This window comes from Seriola dumerili, unplaced genomic scaffold, assembly GCF_002260705.1.
Source record: "Seriola dumerili isolate Sdu_G_001 unplaced genomic scaffold, Sdu_1.0 BDQW01000149.1, whole genome shotgun sequence".
In the NCBI taxonomy this organism is placed as follows: domain Eukaryota; kingdom Metazoa; phylum Chordata; class Actinopteri; order Carangiformes; family Carangidae; genus Seriola; species Seriola dumerili.
This window is the reverse complement of record NW_019174404.1, coordinates 15275140-15290436: the sequence shown is the minus strand read 5'-3', so window position 1 is coordinate 15290436 and position 15297 is coordinate 15275140. Positions and strand designations below refer to the sequence as shown.

General features: G+C 41.6%; 1 protein-coding gene across 1 annotated transcript in view; it reads left to right on the top strand.

Moving 5' to 3' along the window:
- The first annotated feature begins 509 nt into the window (after window positions 1-509).
- The window catches only part of dlgap2 (DLG associated protein 2), a 161906-nt gene continuing 147118 nt past the window's right edge, over window positions 510-15297 (top strand). The window contains 2 exon segments of the mRNA XM_022751077.1: window positions 510-527; window positions 9808-9862. Of these exon segments, the coding sequence (XP_022606798.1) occupies window positions 510-527; window positions 9808-9862 (73 nt within the window).

Genomic DNA, 15297 nt, shown 5'->3' with positions numbered 1-15297 from the left:
GTTTAAAACGATATGTAGAATATAACATATAATTTTCACACTGCCTGTACATGGTGTATTTTGACGAAAATGACTGAGGGAATAATAACTTGAGATTTTCTCAAAGTCATTTACTTCTGTGATATTGGGCGTAAGACGAATTAAACTGTGACTTTTTGTTCTTTGAAAATGATCTTAAGTCAGTTGAGCAGGCGTGTCTTCCTGCCAAAAAAATCAAGGCCAATTTATTTTTTTAATGACAATTTAAACTGCCAACTTTCTTTCATGAAGCGTGAGTGTGATGCATCAGGCTAGAGCTCCCCATGTGTTTGGATCCTGTAATGACAGCGGTTTTGGGCGTGCGCACACCAAGCCAGCTGTAGGACAGGGTGGAAGCGAGATGAGAATACTAAACAGGCACCTCATGGCTCAGCATCAGCACCGGGCTGAGTTAGGATTTGCGCACCCTCCAAACTTGGCTTGGGACCTCAGCATGTGAACGGGCTTTGCAGGAGGAGGATCCACCTAGAATGTCAGCTCTGAAGAAGGTAAATCCCACTCTCTATTTATTAATCCTTGAGTACAGGTATAACTCCTACTATATGACATGAATAGGATTCAAACATTGTATTTTATCATCTTACAGTAAATGAGAAGATGTATGCAGTATTGAAAAAATGGGTGTGTGTTAATGCAGTTTGGTTGCAAGATAGTCTTACTTGTGATCAGGTAATCAGACTTTTGGACAATAGTTTTTTTCACAATGGTTAAATTTTAAAACCCTGCTATGTTAACCAACTATCTTAAATACGAAAATACAAATTTATTTATGTTCAGTGGTCACAATACAGAAATATGATATGATTTTTGCATCACTTTTGCATGCACATGCATTTGGTTCACCACTCCTCTTAGATGTCATTCATGCACTTACATTCATCCTTGAGGAGGGAGAGACTTGGATGAGGAGCATTCCAGGCAGAAAAAAGCCCTTTTAGCACAAGGTTAACCTCTCAAAAGGCTGTTATGTCAGGTTTGATCTCTCCCAGACTCCTGTTGTGCACTGTCACGTAATACTGTATGTACCGTGCTGACTGTAGTCTCTATGGGTGGACGAGCTTCACTGACTGTCTGACAGAGTCCAAGCCCAGTGCTGGCAATCCTGAATGAGAGTGGAGCTCCTTATAGTTTAACAAAAGATGGCACTGGATGAGTTGTAGGTTTTGTAAGAATCAAGAAAACTCCACAGACCTATGTAAACATGTTACATAATACCTTGCAGTGAACAGGACATTGAGCAGCATACGCACAATTCTCTGTGAATGGGTGATTATTGCTGGTGATGGAATCAAACCTCTTTCATTGTTAGGGATCATTCAAGATAAGAAATGGTTAACTGCTTGTTTGTGCAAAAAGCTTGTCATCACCGTCAGTTGTACACTGACACATTGTGTTCTTTAAGATTCAGTGCAGTTGCAAGTATTGATGTCTAAGCTCCAATAGATTCCCATGATTGAGCAATACAAAAACAAGGGAAGTTGTATAGAATGCCTGCTTCAGCACTGCTGCCGAATCCACAGCAAATACACAGTACTCAGCACACACTGTGAGTGACAAAGTGCTGGCTGCCAGCACTCACATCGTCAGACATCATAATCACAGAGGTGCTAAAAATAGGGGACTATATTCATTGCAATGCTTTAGAAGCTCAATGGAGTTATTGCTGTTCACCCTCGCAGCTAGAAGTTTTACCAAGATACTGCTGTATTTGTACCCTGCTCAATAATACAAAAAGTCCTTATTTTTAAGACAGCAGTGGTCACCCAGCCTTTCTTCGATGACATACAGCTGCTTAGATGACACTTTGATGTGTACGTTATGGACTTGAAACAGTGTGCATTGCACAGCAGTCCATACATGAGAACTGCATTTTCTGCCATAGTAACAAGCATGTTTTATTTCAGGTATGAGTAGAGGGTCCCACGTTCATTTATTATGCAGGTGGCTAGAAGAGCTATAGAGCAGTGGTAGTGGCAGCAAGCAGTCTAGGGCAAATGTAATTACTTTAAATCATTGAGAAAGGAATTCACAGTATCTTTGTGTGTGTGGATCTATGTGTGTAATAATTATGCATGTCTATACCTAATAGAGAGGGCACCTGTGGGTGGACAGGTGCCAGGTGGCAGGTGAAAAATGCATGTCATCTCTATAATTCCTTATGTGACTGAAAAATAAATTACTTGTCACTTACCAGCTTTTGGGGGGCCCACCTTTCACCTCATCCACATCACCACCTCTGCTTTGAACCAGGCGACTAATCAGACTTTCAATGAAAGCCTGATGATTCATACGAGATGGAAAAAGGCAATTTCTTTAAATAAAAAAAGATGAGAGCTTAATTAAAAGCTACCACTTGTGCTCAAAGAATAAAGGACCAAAAATTGATTGGAAACTAGCACTATTTCCCCTCAGAAGTACTTTGGAATTGAGGGTAACTTGTTTCAGGTTATTTCCGACACTGCTGTTAAATTGCTTGCATTCACAAGTAACCACACACACACACATGCCCAGGCAAATAGAGTCATCAATGGGAAGCTTGTGTGGACTTTGCGTACTTGGCAGTGACATGATAAGGCTCTCATAATCTGTTTGAAGATGCATAGCGAACTTGAAGCACTACATTTATGCGCGTGGTGATGTCATTTCGGTCTACAGGGGGAGAGGAGCAGCGGTGAATGTAGACGAGTCTGACTAAAAGTAAATGTTGAAACATTTAGCAGGCTCTTTTCTTATTCATCCACTCACCGTGATGGATGTGTTTCTGCTTTCTCTCATTCTTCTTCTTCTTCCTCACTTAAATACTTTCTCTTACCGAGTCATGCTCTCTTATTCACTGTCTTTCTTTCTCTCTCCCTCTTCCTCTGTGTTCCCCTCTTTTTATGTCTCTATTCATTCCCTGATGAATGCCCCCCTACCTCTCTAATAGTTTGGCTTCTGTAGAGGGATGTAGAGGAAATGGAAGGGATGGATGGGGCAGAGCGTTATGAATCTAATAATGTATGAGAGCCAAGTTTGTGTATATGCAGTATGTGAGTTGTTGTGTGTGTGTGTGTGTCTGTGTATACCTGGGCACCAGCAATGCTCCGTTAATCACCTTTGCGCTGCAGGCAGGTGGGTGTCATTGCAATCTCACAGTGTTACTGTCAGTGCAATAGCTGCCACATAGCCCTAAGTCAGATGTGACTCATTACAAGGTCCATTAGCTAGCTGGTATACTATCTGTGACACTTCCTTTCTATTCTAATTGCAAATACATACATATGGACAGTTTGATCCTGGTTTGTAATATGATCATTTATGATGATTTCACCAGGCTGCCTTTGACAGCCAGCCTTGTTTATTTTCATCATGACTGCCGCCTTTCAAAGTTTGCACAGCAGAGAGACAACTGCCTGTGATGCTTGTCAGCTGTATGCCTTTGAAACCCTTTGACTGGAGATAAAGGTGAATCATCTCATTGTTTAAATTGAATTCTAAATTTGTTCCCTTTGGCCCATTGTGTTAACACTGTCAAAATTTGATATTTGGTACTAATGCAAGTGCAAGGTCCCGTACATTTCCAAGTGTACTTGAGGTCTCCCTTGTAGAGCATAAGTCTTAATACCATTACTGTTGGCGAAAGGCCCAGCTCTTTTACAACTGAGTCTTGACCAGACCCGTTAAACTGAGCAATGAACTTGAATATATTGGCTTAATAAAATAGCCCAGTGTAATGAAGGACCATCAAGGCAGCAGAATTTTTTTTATTGGGGCAGGTGTAAGAGATTTGATCAAGCTTCAGAGAATTACTTAGTGCTTTAATTGGACTAATATGTTCAAGCTGTTTGACATCAATGGCAGTTGTCTTTCTACCAGGATTGAAAATACTCCACACCTCATGATTTTGCAGTACAAGTCAAAAATCAGTGGCCTTGGATGCAGTATGCCGCTGATGCCATGATTACAGTGTACCTAGGTGGGTTTAACCTTTGGAGATCAAGTCTACAGGAGTCCAGTGCTGAAATTCTAAATTAAGCACGAGAAAACTGCCCTCATCCCTGCTGTGGGAGGGACATTTATGATAATGGTAATGAAATTTGGAGCTCGGGTGCAGTAAAAGCAAATAGCTCCCCCAATTCAAGGAAACCCTGTACACCAAGGACAGACTTGAGGAATTTGAGGAGGATTAAGATTAGCAGAAGTTAAGCAAGACACTTTCTTTTTTTCTTTCTATATTGAAATATGGTGCTTCCAGTCACCAATTACCATACAAAGTTACCCCATCGACTCAAATGGTGTGTGACTGACAGAGCAAAGCTACTTTACTGTAAAATAAACATTTAACATTTTTTACTGATGGTGTGTCAGAGAGATGTTAATTCAACTCTCTGCTCATTCTGAGGCCTTAGTTTGTGTTGTTGTTCACTTGAACTGTATTATATTGAAAGATGCTTCTAAGATTTTATCTATTTGTGTGTTGTATCTATTATGGCTATAGCTGGGTTGAGTGGTTCCAGTTCAAACCTTATCTGCTGCTCAATCTGCACACCCCTGCATTTGATAGCTTGACCGGGTAAGAACGAAGCAGACAGCCCTCCAGGCAGACAGGAAGAGCTATGAAATGCACTGGAGTAACTCCACTTCCCGTCCGTCCTCTCAGATCTCCATCAGCTCACCAAGAGTTGCACTCTAGCCCTCAGCAGCAGGCGCCAAGATATCCTATTATACACTGCCACTTGTGATAATTGCCTGTACCCAGCAGTAATAGTGTGTGGAGATAGATGGAGAGTCTGTCTGTGTATGCTTATTCAACTTGGATTTTGACAGGTATTGTCTTTGTGAGCATCCTGAAACACCACTGGGACAAGGGTGGTTCTTGTTGTCTGCCCGCTGCTGCGGTCAAACTAGGCTGTGTTGTCCCGAGCCTCAGATCACGTGCAGAGCAATTAAATGAACCTGGTGCATTGGAGCTTGACTTGTTTGGAGGCATTAACACCAGCGTAGTTCAGCTCGATGACAGCGTCCCTGCACACAGTGGTCACTATTTTGGGAAATATTATAATTTAAAAAATAGTCTTCAACAAAGACTCATTTACTTTTTGGTGTTGTAAATTTACTTTTATGGGCACCAGATTGTGCACAAGTGAAATTATGGAAGCTATTTCTGATCCCACTCTCCAGTTTCATAAGGCTGGTTCCATCAAACAGCAGCCAAAACAATCTCACAGACAAATGGACTTTCAGGGGGGAAAGTAATCAGTACTTTTTATGTCTGGGGTCATTTTCACAAAGCTGATATCAGAGAGAAAAGTTTCTTCATCGGCTTGAATGGTGTGTGACTCACCTGAGTTGGCCTGGTTTATTGTTCATCTCATTTATGAGAGCATGCATTTGGTTGTTTGTCTCTTCCCCGACTGCCTCAACAGTCTCTGTATTTGTCTGTCTTGCGTGCTCTTAGAAAATAAAATATGTGTCTGTGAAAAGAACCACATGGCTCAGGACATGCATGTCCCTGACATATAACTATATTTGAACCAAATAATTTGTAATGAAAAAACATCTGTAAGCCTTGTTTTCTGATCATTGTCAGATGAAAAAAACACAAAACCTCCTGAATAACTTGAAAGGATGTACTACTTGCTACTCTAGCCTAGAAGCTCAGCTATTTCATTTCTATTTGAAGAGCCATTCTTTTTTTTAATTTTTTGGGCTTTCTATGCCTCCATTGGATAGCACAACAGAGAGAGACAGGAAACTGGGAGGCGGAGAGAGGGGGAACGACACGCAGTAAAGGCCCGTCCGATGTCGGATTCGAACCGGGGCCGACTGCAGCGAGGACTGTAGTCTCTACATATGGGGCGCCTGCTCAACCCACTGCGCCACTTGACCCTGAAGAGCCATTCTAAAAGCGGCTAAAGTTGATGCTATGATATACAGATGGGTTAGATCACGTCTTCAAATAGTCTTCCAAAAAATGCTTGAAATCCAGAAAAAAAAAAAAAAACAATTCTTCAATCAGCATTTGCCTATCCTTATATCCTGCTTTCTGAGCAAAATACTGTGTGTACTGTATTATCTTGTGCATTTCCAGACCATATGCCATGAGAAATGTAGATGTAACAGGGCGATAATATGGAGAGTTGGAAACATCTACTTTCATGGAGTTTAATGATATCTCCACAGAATCCTTTTTCTCACAGCCTTGGGCTACAAGAGAATGGCAACCAGCCCTATTGGAGGAGCTTGATGGTAAACTGCTACAATTTTGCCAAATGAAGACTTTTATTAACTCACTGACTCAATGGGGTTTGAAGACTCATTCACAAGATTGGGCTCCTAGTCCTAAGGTTATTACTTTGGATTGCCTTTGAGAATCTGTTTTTCAACAAAAACTGCAACACTGTCAAATTAAACAGCTGGTTTTAATGGGTTATTATAATTAATTAGCTTTTGATATAATCAAGGTTATTTATTTCATGTATGGTTGGTCTTGGCACAAAATCAGCTTAGCCATAAAATGTGATGTGAATGAAACCAGCTATTCAAATTTGTGTGTAATGTGAGAAAACAAATCTGTACAAATACCCTAAATATCAAGCCAGATTCTCAACTGGTTTTCTATTTCCACTTGTCCCAGTAATATGTGTCCATGGGATTGTCCTTGTGTGTCTTGTAAATCAGCCTTGTTAAAATATGGTGACATAAATCCTCTTTTGTGCTCATCCCAAGATAAGCTGAAAAAAGACAAACAAATGGATGCCTAATGCATTTTCATATGTGAAATTAGATGCCTTGCATCCAGACTCCAATCCTTTTAAAGCATAAATGAGAGGCAAGTGACAGCTCTATGTCTCATACACTGAAGTGTCCCTGACAGTTCGTTTCCCACACTCCTTCAGTACAAGGCTCTGCCAGCCAGCCAGCTATCCAGTGTCAATTATAATTGTACATCATGCAGCTGTTTGAGTCATTACGAACCAATAATTGTATCTCTCATCTCTGCAGAGCCATCTATTTGTATCTACCGCTCAACTTTCTTATCCACTTAGCTTCTGAGTAGCATTTTGTTGCTTTTGTTTCTCCCGGATGACAGGGCGTGCATGCAGACAATAGTTTTATGTAAAACAGTTCAAACGAGGAAACATAAGGATGTGATTTAGTCCAGCAAACTGTTCTCATATTAAAAACAATGCAAATTCTTTGTTTTGTTAAGATCAGAGCCCATATTTTAAGCATTTTCAAGCATTTTCAAGCAAAATGATTTATTTATTCTGTTGAAAAACCTAGATAAATGACCAGATAACCTTTAAATAAATTCTGTGAAACACTATTTAAATAATAAAAGTCAGATTTTTTTCATAGTTCCACCTTTGATATTCAGTACTTGTGATGACCTATTAGCATTTGTTTGGGCTTGAATCACCATTAAGGCCACCATTAAACCCTCCGTTTCAGACCAGGCCATGTTACCAATTTATACTGTCCTGTGAAAACCAGTGGGACTTTACATGGTTTATGTTTATTAAGATGCATCATTTTCTCAATCCATAAGGAAACATCTCATAACTTCAGTTTATATTAAAAAGTTCAAAATCAGTAAATTAGGAGTTACCTGGTTTTCAACGGACAGAACTATATACTGACTATATAACAGGTAAGTACAGGCTCAGCCATTCTGTGCCATCAAACTGCACATACTGTAGGTTACACTGGATTATCACTGCTAAACCAAGTGAAACAATTGTGTCTGTAAGTGAATGAACACAATCTCCAATTTATAGGCTTTGAAAGCAATGGCTTGGGTGATAGGGGTATTGAATTGTACATATTTTAGCTCTGAAGGACATCACATTGGATGCCATAGAAATCTTGAACAGATCATGAAACCATCAGTTACAATGATAAAGCTGGGCCAAAAGTGTTTGATGATCTAACAACACATTTGGCATCTTGCAAGAACCACTTGTATGAACAGATGTGTTCTTAAGTGGCATATTAGTGATTTAAGAGAATTTGTGGCATTCACCAATTTCCTTGTTTGTGTCCTGTATGACCCTCGGTGCAATAGACGATGATATATCGGTGCAACACCGCCTACTATAGGATATAATATTCTCCAGTATAATATCTCAGTTCTTGTCGGCTTGTATTAGTCATGGGCTGCTTTGGTTTAGAGTGACTTATTTTAGACATCTGTATTTATGTCAAACCGTTTCGTCTTTATGTCTGTGTCTGACATGTTTTGACAGCTGTACTATTCATATGTGATATTATTGTTGCAGCTCCTCTAATACTACTACTGATACTGCAAAGCTTGTTATCAATTCCTCTGATGATTTCCAAAAGCAAGACTGCATCAGTGCACTGTGAAAGTCCAGCATTTTCACTCTGGTGACATTTTTGCGGATGAAACTCACACATGATACAGGACAGGCGGCCTTAAATGGCAATTTTAAGGGCATTGATTAAGCTAATAATCAAATCTCACAAATGTGCACCTCCTCATGAACAGGTGGCATTCATTAGGCTGAAAAAAGCTATTTATGACTAATTTGGCCAGTTGGGTAAAGTAGAAAACGAGACTAGATGACAGGAGAGAATGTGCTTGAGGCTCTCCTCTTGTATGAATGATGTAGTGGGTTGATAGCTCATTGAACGTACCCAGAGACAAGCCATTACGGTTCATTTCTACTATAGCTGGCCTTCTCTCTCTTTTCAAGAGGTACTTTTATATATGCTCTGCTTCTTTAATTAAAAGGGACACTTATCTGATCGGTCTTGTTCTGTTCCAGAGAGGGGGGAAAATAACTCGGAGAGACAGAGGAGCCTGAGATAACCAGCAAAGTGCAAATGTAAAGGAATTTTAACATTAGAGAAATAGAAAGAAGAGGACTATTTATATTACGAAAGTCATTTTGTTCAACAAAGATCCTGTCAGTCAGATCCAAGGACAAAGAGACATATGATAGCACCTGCTGAGTCACCTCTGCATCTCGCTGGGCTTCTTTCTTGTAGAAATCCTGCATATTTGCCTCTTTTGAACACCAGTAATGACATTCAGTGTCACCGCAGAGCTTAACAAAATAAGACAGGGTACTTTGTTGTGGTTCTGCAGTGTTTCCCCAAGAACAAGACATAAACTGTTTGCTTCCAGAAGACAGGTGATGAGAGCAAAAAATATTAGCAGCTAAGATATATAACTTTGGATGGATTACATTTTCAGAGACCCATTCACAGAATAGATTGTAAGCATGCATTATTGATTAGTATCATCACCTCAGGCTTGTGAGTTGTGCAGTAATTGACTGTTGTGTTTGCTGCTACAGCTTCCTGGACTAGCGAAGCTGCTGATGGAGCAAGAGATAGCTTCTACTACTGTCCAGTTGACCAAATTGAGCAATATTTAGATTCTTTGCTTCTCTCTCCCATTGGATTGTTAGTGTGTCATAATTTTCTTCACACACCATTAATAACCCACCTTTTTCTGTGTCAGAGATAAACGCAGAAAATGAACCTTCCACACACACATATTCCCACAAGGAACATCATTTAGTGCTCCGCTGCTCAGATCATGGTGCAGAAGAAAGGCCTCAGATAAATATGGGAGCACCTTCTTTTGATGCAAATGGTGTGAGAAATAGGTGTCTGTTGGTGCTCTGCAGTTCTGGGTTACCACATGGCTCAGTGCCTCTCCACCTTGTTTATCTGCTTTGAGCTGCTGTGATATTAACGTCTTTTCCCTCTCCCTCTCCCTCTTCTCCCCTCAACCGCTTTGTTGTTTCTTGGAAGGTGTTGCCAGGCATACTGCAGAAGCATTGCTGTATCTTACCAGACAGGAACACAGGTAAGGACCTTACAGATGCCCCACCACCAACACCACCACCACCACCACCGCCTCCACCCACCCTCTTTCCACTAAACACACCGCTCACACACAGTGCTGAGAGGGAGGGAGCGAGCCAGTCAGTGGGAGCAAAGAGTGGGTGGTGATGGTGGGGAATGGATGCTCAGTGGGTGGGTCATATTTGTCTGTCTACCTGTTTTTGTGTGTGCTCTATACATCATACCTCATCTGCTGGCTATATGCATTCCTACTGACTGTTTTATCTATAGTCACTTACCACTTTATCATTGTGATTCTTACAATACACTTGTTATTCTTACATGCTGGCACACAATGTTATCTCTAGCGAAATTAACATGTTTCAAAAGGGCCTAAAATCATATTCTTTGGGTTCTCTGTGTGCCCTTACTGTACATGTCAGAGGGAGGGAAAAAATTTGGGGGCAGTTGTTGCGAACTTGTGATGATGACGGGCTTCTTCACATCATTGCAGGTGTGAAGAGGTTGCTGATGAAATTGAAGAGCAGGGAGATATACTCAGGTACCTGGCTGCAGTCACTCCCAATAATGACTTCTTCTACCTCTCTGTGCGTTTACTCTTTGGCGACTCAACCTCTCTAACCTCTCGACTGCAATGAGACTGCATGCACCATGGGCTCCATCCATCTCACTAACAAAAACCTCACTAACGCTGCTCCAACGCACATCGGCTGCGCATCGGTTCGCTCATTTGTCAGAATCATGACCATTTTTGCCATCTTAAAAATATCTGCCTCCTGTGATGAACTTAGCCCTCTGTTATGTGATGTCCTTTGCTCTACAAACAGTGCAAGACTGATGTCTACCTTAGACAGCTGCGTTTCTCAGACACATGATGAGAAAGCTAACCCGCACATTCTTCCCAGGTGTGAGACTCATGCTGAAGAGTACAGCAAGGGCACAGCAACCTTGGTGATAAAGAGAGACTTGGAAACTTGTCATGAGTTTTAGGTGCCGGAGGTTTGGAACTCCGAGTTATAACTGATAACTGTGCGGCATCTTGCAGCGTGAAATTAATGTTTGATGGAGCATATAGGCAAGATTATCTGCATTTAAGGAGATAAGGAACTTGACAAACTGTAAATCAGCAGCTTTAATGTTATTTTCACTGTAAAAGTTCTGTAAGCCAGTCCCGGCCCATATTTTAATCCAATCCACTTTACCCCCCTCCATTCAAAGAGCTGACAGATAGGTGGGGGTTTTCTGTTATGGAACAATCCTCTTTTTATGCCAGGCAAGTTCAATCAATTACAGAAATGTGCATGAAGAGCTTTACAAATGTTAGCTCAAGTTTTTTGGAATATTTTGCAGGATTTAACTTTCCCAGCAGGATGATTTGCTGTGTGTTTAGTTGAGGTGGTTGGCAATCGTTGCATGAATATGGAGGACCCAGGGGTGCACCTCTCAACTGGACTAAGAACAAGGTGTTCTGACAGAGTGGACACTTACTAAAATAACCTTATAATAACCTTATGAATATGGATATCTGAAGCTCCGAAACTTTTCCAGCGTGATTTTAGCAGACACAAATCTGGGATAGGGCGCTGCCTGTTTATTTAGTTCATGATGTTCGTGCCTGTGTGTGTGCAGACGTTAATGTGTAGGCTACATTTTGTGCATGTGAATGTTAACTTGACAGCAGCATCAGTTTGACTGCTGTTGCTTACCAATCCCATTTCATCTTGACAAACATTGCTCTTCTCTGAAACTATCTTTAGTCTGATATATTGTGCTGTCAAGGCGACAGAGTACATGGCATCTCTCTGGCATACTGATCGGTGGTGACAACAAACCTCTGACTTTGTCAAACTGTTTCCACCAAAGTTCACAGACCATCATTCAGCCTCAAGTTCCATCTCCAATACAAGCATCAGCTTTTGCTGCGTAACGTCAGCAAGGCACGGCTGCTAACAACCTCAGTAACCCCAGTAGTTTCTGTATTTATAATGTCTACCTTGGCATCCTGTTCCCATGGCAACACAGCTTGTGTGTGTCAGTAGATGCATCGTGTCCATTCTTAATAAGCATCACTTCTTTCCACTGATTGGATGGTGTAGGCCTGTTGTATTTGCATATGTTAAACAGATGACATATATTAACACTGGCACTGGATGAGGATGCTCATTAGAGAGTACAGTGGTGTTGAGTCAGGCTTGAGTCGAGGCCTGAGGATTGACATGAATTGAAAAATTTAGTGTAGGAGAGGGTGGAGTAAGATGGGTGCAATACATGGAAAATGAAAGTCTGTGAAAAGAAATGAAAAGACAGTTTTTTCCTGCTGGTGCATATGATTAAGATGCTGCATTGTGTGTGTGTGTGTGTGTGTGTATGTGTGCATATATGTGTGTCCATGTCCATGTCTGTGTGCATGTACTCTGCTGTACTGTACTCTATCGAGTGAGGGGCGCCCTCTCCTGGGCAGTTTCCCCAGCATCTACAAATCCATCCCCTCCTCAGAAACACTTCCCTCACATGCTCTGTCTCTTCTGTTTCTCTGATTCGAAAGCTTGTGCATAGGAACCGGAGGGATGAGGCTTATCATAATCTTACACTCGCTCTCTGTTATCAGTGTGTCCCTCTGCTCCTAATGTACTCCGTAAGTGGAAACCTTTGTGCTTATGAGCACTTGGCATTTCTATGCCACAAATTCACAGACCATTCCTATTTATAGACATTAATTAGCGTGTGAATATTTCACCATTTTGTTGCCATTTTTCATGTCCATGCTTAATTTTCTGGCATTCTATTATCACCTCTTCCTATCTTAGGCTCAGAGCCAATCTCCTTGTCTAATTTTTTTATTTTTAAAGTACTTTATCTAGTAATTTCCACTTATGTAATTCACTTGAACCTCATATTTGACTGGAACATAATGATACTGCAAACATGTTCACATCCACCGAATGAGCAGCAGGGAATTGTTCTTACAGAGAGCGAGTAGATATACGGTCTCTTATACTGCTTATGCTGTTACACCATTAGCATAGGGGTACAGTAAGGAGACATGCTGACTGTTGCATTCTGGGAAACCCTTCTATCATCTCCTGCAGTATTTGGACACTTATTTTTTGCATTCATGGCCTTGTATCCTCATCGATTTGGTCTCCCCTGAGTCTCACAACCCACCTCTAACAGTATCACATGCACAAGCACACACACATTCCTATTACCCTTTGCCTCAATTTACAATCCCCATGTGTTGTTCTCCATGTGGAGGTAAGTGTACCTAGTGTTGTTGTTTGTCTTGCATTTTACACTATTATAGGAGAATGTCACCATTAGTAAACATTCCTATGACATTGTAAATGGCGGAGCATGCAAAGTCTCCAATTGCTGTGCATGGTTTGCTTGTATTTTGCATGTGAAAAGCACAAAGTATTTTTCAGAAGGCATTGGATGCATGTGACTTTGCTGTGTAATGAGACAGCAGAAAACATTCAGGCATAACACAAATTACAACAACTAATGTCATGCTTACTTTTAAATTGAATATGAACAGTTACAGCAAAAACCTCAATTCTAAAAAAAAAATGTCAATGAAAATATTTAGCTAACATTAGTGCACAATGGCAAAGCCATCCAAAATGTTACAGTCAGGATTAAATTAATGCTCAGGAGTGAGCTGTATTTAAAAAAAAAAGAAACATCAGCACTATGAGCATCCCGTCATGTTGACATTTAGATAGCTTAAAGCTCAATAATAAATAATAAATGTTTCTAAATGCCAACATACGCAGAAGAAACCGTGCAAGTTTGCCTAATTGTACAATCCAGACAATCAAGGTTTTTCATCATTAAAATGTAGCTTGCTGGCTCGAACACGAGTACAGTAGTTGTCGGGTTACACTCACAAAAATTAACTTTAATTAGCTAATTTACCCCTCTTGCTGTGTATTTTGTGTCAACTTAACGTGGAAGAGTTTGTCTGAGGACATGTTGCCATGGAAACAAGTTGGCCAGGAGAACTCAGGGGATACAGCGCGGATGTTATTTAGAAAGCAACTGAAGTTTTTAAGAGATGAAAATCATAAGAAAATATTAGAGAATTAGGCTTTAAAGCCCTCACAAGAACCTCACAACATTTCAAGTTTGGGTAGTTCTTAACTTCTTAAGAGTATCCTAACACTCCTTGTGTCCCCAGTCTGTAAAGTGTCTGTTATGTCCTCATCCAGACACATCTTAAGTCCCTGAACTGCATCAGTGTAATGGCTCCTCTCTTTACCTTAGTTAGCCTCTGTCCAGAATCACAGCATGTCCATCTTAATGCTTCATGTCCTGCCTGACCCTCTCCGTCCTGCTGTGAATCTCTCTGACAAGGGAGTGAATGAGCAGCTGCTCTATTAGCTTGCGTAATTAACGGGCGAGCTGTTGCTTTCCCTCTCAGTGTGTCCAGCCTGCTTTTGTGAATGTGACATCATGCACATTGTACATAGACAGACATGCAGTCAGTCAGTCTGTGCACACGTGCACAATGTGTCCTCCAGCACACTTGATATGAATCTGTAGCCAAGCGAGACAACCAGGGAGAGCCCGTCTCTTTCTGACAGCTCTTGATGCCAACTCTGGTCTGTCTTCATACCTACTCACCAAAAGGGACACCTAGAGAGAAAGACAGCATAAATAAGATGAATGGACTATATCTGCAAGAGAGAGAGAAAAAAGAAGAAAAACAAGACAGAAAGATGAGAGAGTGAGTGAGAGCTGACCGAGTGAATTGAGGGGAAGTGTGTGTGTGTGTGTGTGTGTGTGTGTGTGTGTGTGTGTGTGTGTGTTTGGTGGCAGCCCTCAGGAGCTCATGTCTTCTAAACTCTCCACTGCTGTAGTTGATAATGAGTCCTGCACTATCTCTCCTCCTCAGCCCTCCCTACTTTCTACTGTTAGTCTGTACCCTGGACACTCGCACCCCGCTCCACCCCCCTTCTCCTGCTCTCTCTCTCCTCTGCACTCCCTCCAGCTCCGCCAAGGCGAACCCGCTGAAAAGTTACAAGACCAGATAGCTTTGAGACACGGCCTCTTCCTCCAGGCCTCTGTCTCTGTGCAGCCAGACTGCCATAGCACCAAATTGATTGCAAACAAATATGACACAGAGGCATAATGGATTAGACTGGCACCTCAGCATATGAGAGATGACCCATGGCGGCCCTTCGGAAGGGAGCGACTTAGAAGCCTGGGGCTGACATATGTTACTCAGCGTGACGGGCCGAGTCCGTAGACACCAAACTTGTGGCCTTTGGACAAACTTTTCCGTTTTGACATTCACACTAGTCTTAATGGTGTGGCACCTCAGCATATGAGAGATGACCCATGGCGGCCCTTCGGAAGGGAGCGACTCCCTCCCCCCCCCGGCTCAGCCATTGCGCCCAGCAAGCAGAGCTAGCTGCCCGCCGGCCCGCCGGC